General features: G+C 31.3%; 1 protein-coding gene across 1 annotated transcript; it reads left to right on the top strand.

Annotated features, from left to right (window-relative positions):
- Nucleotides 1-1,322: 1,322 nt before the first annotated feature.
- Nucleotides 1,323-9,457, top strand: LOC127718258 (uncharacterized). Its single transcript, XM_052224261.1, has 2 exons — nucleotides 1,323-1,362; nucleotides 5,550-9,457. Exons 1-2 carry the CDS (start codon nucleotides 1,347-1,349, stop codon nucleotides 6,815-6,817), a joined length of 1,284 nt encoding a protein of 427 aa, XP_052080221.1. The 5' UTR covers nucleotides 1,323-1,346; the 3' UTR covers nucleotides 6,818-9,457.
- Nucleotides 9,458-9,988: the final 531 nt, after the last annotated feature.

Below are 9,988 nucleotides of genomic sequence, written 5' to 3'. Positions count from 1 at the left end.
AATGGTATTTATATTACAGTTTTGTCTTTTATCGTAAATTTAAAGTATGTACTAAACACCAACCCTGAGAGTATCATTTAAACATGTTGATATTAAAAAAAAAATATATTAATAATGTCTCTTATACTAGGCCATCCGTCAGAACTTCTCTTGGTGTGTTCATACATTTTCTTGTTTTGTTTCATGTGAATGTTGTTGTAAGCTACATACCAAAGTATAAATTCGTATTCACGCATTACAGCGGATTAGGTCTGACTATCCATAAAACTAGACAAACATGAGCCTGTAGTTCAGTGGTTGTCGTTGGTTCTTGTCTGTCGTATTTGTTTTTCGTTAAATGTTTTGTTATGAATAAGGCCGTTAGTTTTCTCAATTGACTTGTTTCATATTTTTCATGACGGGGGCTTTTATAGCCGACTAAACGGTATGGGTTTTCTCGTGGTTGAAGGCTGTACGGTTGCCTATAATTGCTTACGTCCACTCTATTTGAACTTTGGTGGATCATAGTTGTCTCATTTGCAATCATACCTCATCTCCTTATTTTTATATAAGTTGAAAAATGAAACATGTTCAGGAACATATTTCATATAGTCATAATGAGTCCTGTGAATTTATACGAAATTGATGGGGTTCGACGCTCACTGTCCTGTAAAACAGGAATTGTCTTAATGGTCACGTTCCTTACGCGCGCGTGTAATTTGTATTCACATTTTTTCTCGATAGACGTAAGTCGCTCGGGTTCTACCATTCATGAATATCTATTGGTGAAGTTTATCTTAAATCTTTCAATAAAACCAATTTTTTTGATTTTTAATAATGTCTAAAGATATTTTTTACAAAAGAAAAACAATCTTTGTAATCGTTTGAAATTTCGTAAACAAAAAAATCATTTTTTGCAACTGTTTCTGTTGTGTGCAAAATATCCTAATCACATACATTCTTTATTGTAACGAAAAACAAAAATTATTAATAAAAGGAGAGGCTATCATAAACTGGATTACAACTCTTGTTTTACATGACAGTGAGTGTCGAATCCGACGAACTTTTTTTATAACATTAGATATGTAGATATCTAGATGAAAAAAGAAAGTCATACAAGAGTTTTCTGTTGTTTGATAATTTTTTAAAACGACAGTTACATGTACGTATACTGCACTACATGAACAATCAAATTGAAAGAGATGTGATACCTAACATGAATATTTTTTCGATACACTTCTTCGATTAATTTTGAAATATCAACCAAATTTAAAATAGAATTGCAGCTGTCGAAATAAAGACATCACGCAATATATTAGTCAACTTTGTTTTCAACAATCAATAAAACGAATTCGCAGATGTGAAATATGCCTCCATATATTGGTATGTTATTTTATCTTATTATCCTTCAATTTATTTGTACAATTGCTACAATTAAGCTCACGTCATGCCATAATCAATTGTACCATGCAAATATCTATACGAATGATGATGTTCATTATTGTTTTGTTTAACGTTTAGTGGCAAATATTTCAAGTCGATCACGTTACCATTGTAAACGAGATAATCTTGAGAATGCAGTGAATGGGAGTATGGATAAGGTTGGAGTCGTTGTTGTTAGCTTAAAATATAAGAGAAAAACAAAGGATATGGGTATCCATCTATGACACAAAAATCAGTAAATGCACAGCGAAAACACACAAAAAGCAAATGAATAGCGTTGCACAAGGCATTCATTTTATTCTTTAAGCTAAGAACAACGTAGGTATGATCAGTCGCAATTAATTGGGCAATACAATTCTACCATTTTAATGCAACAAATTATATGTATTTATTTCAGAAGTAAAATATCTTCAATTTAATCTAAAATTGATCAACGCTTAATCTTTATTATATACCTATATTTTCTTTCAGAACGTCAAGTCTTTCTTTTGAAAAATCAACCCGGATGATACCAACTTTCAATGGGTATGATATTCAATTCTGACTAAGTTCTCTGTTTAAAAAACTGTTGAAAAATAATCTGCTTTTCCGCGATGAAAATGTCACGAAAAAATAGAAAAAAAAAACATAGCATCCCCCGTTCTTAAAATAAGTTGAAAATAAATTACTTACAAAGTGACTTGTATTTTTCATACACCGTAACAATTCATTTGTGTCTTGCTTCGTATATGTAAGAGAATGATAATCCCTTTCTTCATGATTAAGTACGAGCGTTAGCGAGTACTTATCATGAAGTAAGGGATTATCATTCTCTTACAAACTTAGAATATTGTAAAGTGCTCAAGGCTTAAATGATCTCTTGATTGGTTTTTTTCAAGAATTAGTTTCTTTGTCAGTGCAATGTTTATAATTGATGCATGACTTCCTTTTTCGGCATGTCATTTATGGATTAGTTTTAGTGATGTAAGGACTTTCTTATCATTTGGGAAATATTTTTAACAAAAATGCGTTATAGATATAAGTTGACACAACAGTACAAAAAAATGTTGGAATTGTATATATTTACTGATTGTGAGTATGAATGTAAATCATGTAATATTTTGGTGAGGAATGATCCTTTTTTTATCATTTACAGTTTAAATCAATTAATACTTTTGAGTTACAACTAAATTTTATTTCACAGTCAATATTTTGGTCCGGCTTTTTACATCAAATACTATTTCATTATGTCAGGGAAATGTTCAAATAAAATGCCTTTAAAAGTTTTTAATTTGTTCAAAACTTAAATTCCTTTTATTTTTATGTTATCGGACTATTGGAAATAACTAATCTTCCCGACAGCTGATCCAGTATTCAAAGTTTTGGAAAGCTAAAGATTTAGGTTATTTTTTATTTTAAACTTTTTTTTTCTTTTTTTGTATTGCTTTGATATTGTTTAATTTCTTAGTAATTTGAGGTTATTAATATTATCATTATTACATTCACGGTACCAATTTTACTGCACCAGTAAACTTCAACTTATTTTAAGTTTGTTGTTTGTTTCACAATTCAACTTTTAGTCAGTTTCAATCACTGTGTGATAAATCCTTTCAATCTGATCATGCTGATAAATGTGCTTCGGGGCAGTTGTAACTCATTTATAGAAACTCTTTATTTTGAACTGTAAATAGACCCAAATAATAGGATAATCCCTTACTAAGAACATGATTTACATTCATTCTTCACAATTAAGAGGCATCAAATCCTACAATTTCATTGGTCGAGAGCACTTTGCTATATTCTAAATGCATTTAGTGATATTTCTTTTGTAACTGGATAAAGATTGCTAACGCTTATTATATCTAGATTAATTAATGAGTTTTATTTCACGTTTCTAATGAGCCATAGGGCGTATTAAAACCAGTACGGATCAGAAAAGAATATCTCACTTTAGTGTGGTCGGTAAAATATGATGGAAATCTTGCAAATCTTTTCAGAAAATAATATTTTTTTACGGTATATAAGTCAGATAATGCATATCTTAAGGTTTTTCTTGTCGTATAACACACATCGGGGTGTCAGGATTGCCCAAAGAAAGATCTCCCTCCGGTCGGTCTTTCATTTGATCAATCCTGACACTCCTCGGTGTGTTCTACGACAAGAAAAACCTTAAAATATGCATTATCTATAACATAGCCTAGTTATATAAATCTAATGAATTGCAAGCCAAATATATCGAGCAAGAAAATACACGAAATGTCATGTACAATTTGACTTATTTATCACAAAGTAGACGTCACATTACAGTAATGGGGATGTGTTATTAAACTTATTAAAATCTATTCGTATTTTTCACCTGCACCTCAAACATATAGCTAACATCTACGTCAGTTGGTCTCTGGTGGATAGTTCTCTCATTGGCAAGCATACCACATCTCCTGACTTTATATTAATTTTACATCATTTCAGAGGATATGTAATTCATTTTTGCCTAGGTATCAGTTGAAAGGTGTTCAATATTGCAAATCAAATGAATAATTTTCTCGCTGTGTTGAAGACCCATTGGTGACTTGGGACTTTTTTCTGTCTTTTGGTCGGGTTGTCTCTTTGACACAATCCTCTTTTCTTTTTGCTATTCTATCATCTAATAAATATATTTTGTATTTGTACATGAATCATTTTGTCAAATGGGACATTTTATTGGAAATTGCGGAAAACTGACAATGCTTTGTAATTAATATAAACCAGATAATTCTTTAGTACTATTTTTAAGTGCTCTACTTTAAAATCACAATGAAGATTATTAATAATGTAAAATACGATAAAATTTTGCAAGAGTATTGTACACCATAGATAGAAAATTGCTTCTAAGATGTTTTTAAAGGTGAATGAAAGAAGGTTGTTGAGATTGGGTTTAGTATGTGTTTAAATTTCTGATATTATTTAAAGCTTATAACGTCTCATAGCTTTTTATCTCTTCCCTATCTCAACGATTCTAGCAATCTTCTTTCACTCACCATTAAAAAAATTTATTGTGTAGAAACAGTGCTTTAGAAGGTAAGAACCTGATATCTTTTTATTGCAAGATACCAATACTGTGCGCAACGCCAGTTAAATTATTTGTTATGTTTAGGGCAGACTTTTCCATTAAATGGGCATAAGCTGTCAAATTCGTGTTCGCAGATTTGACCCAAATTCTCATTTTTGATTTATAACCTACTAAAACGTATATCCAACTTACCAAAAGTCTAAAACGAATTATCAACAATGCATGGACTCGATAATATGTATTAGCATTTTGTGTGTATTTTAGTCTAGACGCCATCTAATTAACCATCGAGGTGACCTCCGAAGACTGCCGACGGTCATATAACCCGATATAAACATACATATAGATATAAATACATGTAGATAGCAAACACGTGCAATTGGATTTTTCTAGATCTGTTTGATTTCATATTAAAGGTTAAATAAATATGTTAATCATCGTTTTTACCTGTATAAAAATGAGTTTATGGGGATCGAATCAGTCTACCAAATGGTTTACCCTTGTTTAACTTTCAATGTTGATAATCATTTCCTTTTAATAGCTGAACACACCTCGTTTATGCGTAACCCATCTCTAGCTAAGGGGTTAAATAGAAGGTCTAATGAATACGTATTCAATGAGGTCGACTTATTCACTTGCAAGTGAATAATTCATCAGCGATGTTTCTTAGCTTATTTTGACAAGATTGAAATAAACTGGCTGCTAAAAGCGAATTATTTTTTACTATTTCGCTTTCATTTATGATTGAACCAAAAAAAAATCATATCTTAATCTTTTTATATCTCGTAGCTAATGCCCCTTTAAATGAGGTTTTATTTCCAGTTCCAGTATCAACGTATGTTTATCTTTTGAACGAAGGTCTCAATGATTCCCTGTGGTATAATTGTTTTTAGTATTGTGATATAAATTTTTTACATAAAGTATAAATTCATTCTGTCTTTTGTTTTTTTATACCATCAACCTACATTAATAAACACATTGATCTCTTATCCACAAATGTTTTTTTTTTCTCAACGGGAGTGTTTCTTGAGCATTGGTTTAAGAATGCTTGTTTTAAATTGAAGAGTAACGTTTTTATAATATCATGTCTTGTTTACAGTAATGAACAGAACTATGGAAAACAGTTGGAAGTTCTTCTTATTTCTTACCACCTTGCTGTCCCAATTGAATCCAGCAGTAACACAAGACAAGACAAACAAAGCGGAATCACAGCCTCCGGTTTCACTTGAAGTGTTTACTCCAGAACTTATGACACCTATCTTTAAAGTGATGCGTAAACATGGGGAAGAGGAACGAGATAAAGTAAGCCAGCAAATACAGAAAAAACATAAGAAAATTCAGAAACAAAACAAGAAAAATCATAAACAAAACAAGAATAAACCAAAACGTGCATTTGAATACAAGCAATACCTTCTAATAACCATTATGTCCGATGAAGAAATTAGAGAGGCCATATTATGGGGAGGAAAGTTTCCGGATGAATTTAAAAAAAACGAGAGATTGACATTTCTACTAAACAAACTTAATCACGGTAAGGAATATTATAATCCTGATCGACAGCTTCACGGAGAAGTAAATGCTATTCACTTTGGAGCCATTGAAAGATTGATGAACAACTTCAAAAGTAATCCAAAGACAAAATATAAATACCCAGTTATGTTACTTTATTCCCACTACATTCCCTGTGCGCATGTTCCAAGGTTGGGTTACTCGTGTTCAGAAGAGCTGATGAACTATGCTAAAGGCCGCATAGAAGAATTTCGCATGATTGTAGCTTATACCACTTGCTATAAGGACACAGATGAACATCATTCGTTCAAATTTATGACAGATAGTGGAATAGAAGCATTTGAGCATATGGTTAAAGGTCAATATACGCATTCACTGAAGGTTTATTCTCAAAACAGCATCGATGGAATACAGAAATCATTTCAAGGGGAGGCATATGATTGTATACAAAACTCTCCACTATCAACCTGTTGCACAGGTAAGGAACAGAAAAGAACTGCAATCACAGCATATTTCATTAATTATGTAACATATCAGTGCATTTCTAAATCGAAAGCTTCTCGTTTATTTACGGAGCTGTCAAGAAATCAAGTGAAAACCTGTCTTAAAAAAGAACTAGATAAAAACATCGGTGACGACTGTATCAAGTGCAGCAAAAAAAAAACAAAAACACACGTAGAGCTACCAAAGCTTTGTTTCAGTTTTGTTTTTATCGTTCTATCGAAGTTGCACCTGGTTTGGGTAAACAACTCAATAATGTTTACAATCCTGAATGGGTATTATGTCGAAATTGTAACTGGGATGCAATATACGATCCTCCTGGTCCACAGAGTGATAAGAAACGTTTACCAAAAATAATGTGTGCAAACCGCGTCAACTCTATGGAGTCACTGTGCTCATTGTATCAACAGAATGAAAAAGACAAAGAGACGAGATTGTACAGCGAAGCTTTTGATAACTTGTATCGACATAACGTACGTTCCAAAAAATAATTACATTGTTCACGTGTCAAATAATCAAAAGCTAGTTGGATAAAATGTTTCTTGTCTCGATTTTGTTTATTGTTTTAAAAGGAGACTATTTAAATGCTTACATCTAATGTATGGACAGCAGTCATGCATGTCATGATAGCATTGAAATCACAAAATTACATTGTTAAACATTTTGTTAACTGACTGTGGGAACCTATTCAGTTTTGGCTACTATAGCCGGTATCTGTTCTAACAATTATAAAGCTATGCAACTATGCATATTTCTAAAAGAAACATAGCAATGTATTCTTCAATTTGATTAACGATGGTTTTTTTGGGAAAATCTACATAAAGATGTACAGTTTGCACTATCGTATCAAAATTGTCTCTAACAACACAGTTTAAGGCCGAATTACATTTAACAATGTTTAAACGCATTTATATAGGCATGTTTACATATTTAAAACAAACGTGCGAGATTATAGGGAAAAAAGTAGTTTTACATTTTCCCGGCTTTAGGTTGGCCTTTTCTGTACCCAAGGCAGGTGAAGGAAGTCAACTTAGGAGCGCTGTGATTGGATGTAAGGGTACAATATGTTGGTTTTTTTTTTATGTATCTATAAATAACTGCAGTGTGTATATTTACAATATAAATTTTGGAAACCCTTTCAAAGATTTTCTTGAGAATTATTCGAAAAGACTTCCAAATTTTCATAAATTTGATGTAAAATGACGGTGGGCATGGATACCACAAACAAGCTCCGTACGTTGGAAGATGGTCATGATACTCTTTGACTTCAATTTCTAAAACAGAATAATAAAGTACTAAAGCCACACATAACTGTTTTGTCCAGGTTTTTATTATAAAAAGTGGTAAATTTAGAAAATGTTAGTATTGTCGCCTATGGCAGAATAAATACTATACCGTTTTTCCTTAAATTCCATTTGGTTTCAGCACCATTTCAATTTTGACATTGTTACATATGTAGTAAAATTAATTCAATTTACTATACGTTTTAAGAAAATAAAATTAATGCAAATGTTTATTTTACAATAACTTTTGAGGATGCATCAAATTTAATGTCCTTTCGTATCCTCTGCGTCCTTTTTATTTGTCTTTGTTAGGTTTTGATTTTTAACAAATTATATTGGCCTTTTTTTTTTTAAATTTTAAGTATATATTTCAATGTTAGTAAATAGTAACATGTTCGCAATGTATTCTATATTGTAGGCGAATGTTGACAAAATAGTGGTTACACAAATGAATTATACATAACTAAATTTGTATTTTTTTCAAGTGGGATGTATAAAGACACACTTACGTTCGTTTAGATCTATAAAGAGGTTAAACTCCTAACTATCCTACTGTCTGTCGATACATTTATTTTTGGCATTGCACTAGTCATGTCTTCTTTGACTGTCCATGACGTTAAAATACTAAATCCCTGGGATGTGTTTTAGTTGATTTTAGTCTATGATGCATGATTTTTTATTATTAATTGTTTTGGCTTTTAACTAGCTGTCAGTAACTGCGAGTACTCTCAAATCGTACGTTCTTGTTTATTTGACCTGTTGATACTAATTGTATTGCTTTTTTTGTTATTTAATGTTATTCAGGGTTATATCTGGTCTATATACCAGCTTTGATAAGTGTTTGGTATAACTATAAATTTTCACTTCGTACTATGAACATCAAAATTATTTATTTTGTAATAATATTTCCTTTCTCTATTGGTACTGTATACGTATACCTAACAACAAAATTATTTTCATTTACCTGTGTTTAAAGTTATTGCAAATGGATGGTATTTTTGTTCGAGCATATTGTTTTTCTTTAATTGTTTAACATTTCTTACCGATATAACATGTTACTTTTATTATTCTTCCCTTAGTTTATTTATTTTGTATTTACATTGTGTCATAGGTCAAATTTATTTGTTCAGTGTATGTTCAATGGTGTTAATATGTCCTTTGATTGAGTTAAGCTATTTCAGTTCATATTTTATAGTGTGTCTTTCTATGTTGTGATGTTACACTATTGTTTCAGAAAAAGGGTGAAGGTTTGGTACCATTAAAACGTTTAAACCCGCTGCATTTGTTTGCACCTGTCCTAAGTCAGGAATCTGATGTTCAGTAGTTGTCGTTTGTTGATGTGGTTCATAAGTGTTTCTCGTTTCTCGTTTTTTATATAGATTAGACCGTTGGTTTTCCCGTTTGAATGGTTTTACACTAGTAATTTTTTGGGGTCCTTTATAGCTTACTGTTCGGTGTGAGCCAAGGCTCCGTGTTGAAGACCGTACTGTGACCTATAATGGTTTACTTTTATAAATTTTGACTTGGATGGAGAGTTGTCTCATTGGCACTCATACCACATCTCCTTATATCTATATAATTAATTTTCATAACAAAATCCTCCTAAATAAAAAGTTTAATATTTGAGTACCAATTTTCCAAGATGCTAGTACTATTCTTTTATGTCATAGGAATTTATTTCACTGGAATTTTGAAAATAAATATCTGAAAAGTATCAATGTGGTAATATATTAAATATCTTCATGAACATAAATTCTCCAAAAGAACAACTTAAGATAGGACATTAGACATTCCTGACTTATAAATATGTGAAGGGCGTAAAATAGTTGTTCAGAATATCTTAACCTCCCCCATTTTCATTTTAATCAATGAAATAAAAAAATAAAGATGCAATCAAGCAATTAAGAACATATAATAAAAATCAGTATTATAGTTAAGGAAAAACACGTGATTCATAATAACGGTATACGTACAGTTATAGATCACAAAAACACAAGCAAAGAAACAATATATCAGGTTATTATATAGCAATTTGTCATTTCATATCCGATATTAATCTGTGACACCATTATCAGCCAGAGGGTTGAAAGCCCGAGGTCTAATATTAGCTGACGGTTGACTACATGTATACATGAGATATGATACAACAAATTTAAATATCACAACAGCATAACCTTTTATAAATCATAAACTTTCAATTCCTCTCACATTGGTAGACATGCAATATGTCAATATCACAAATACT

Source organism: Mytilus californianus, unplaced genomic scaffold (genome assembly GCF_021869535.1).
Source record: "Mytilus californianus isolate M0D057914Y unplaced genomic scaffold, xbMytCali1.0.p SCAF_10, whole genome shotgun sequence".
NCBI lineage: Eukaryota > Metazoa > Mollusca > Bivalvia > Mytilida > Mytilidae > Mytilus > Mytilus californianus.
This window is presented reverse-complemented; position numbering and strand designations above follow the sequence as displayed.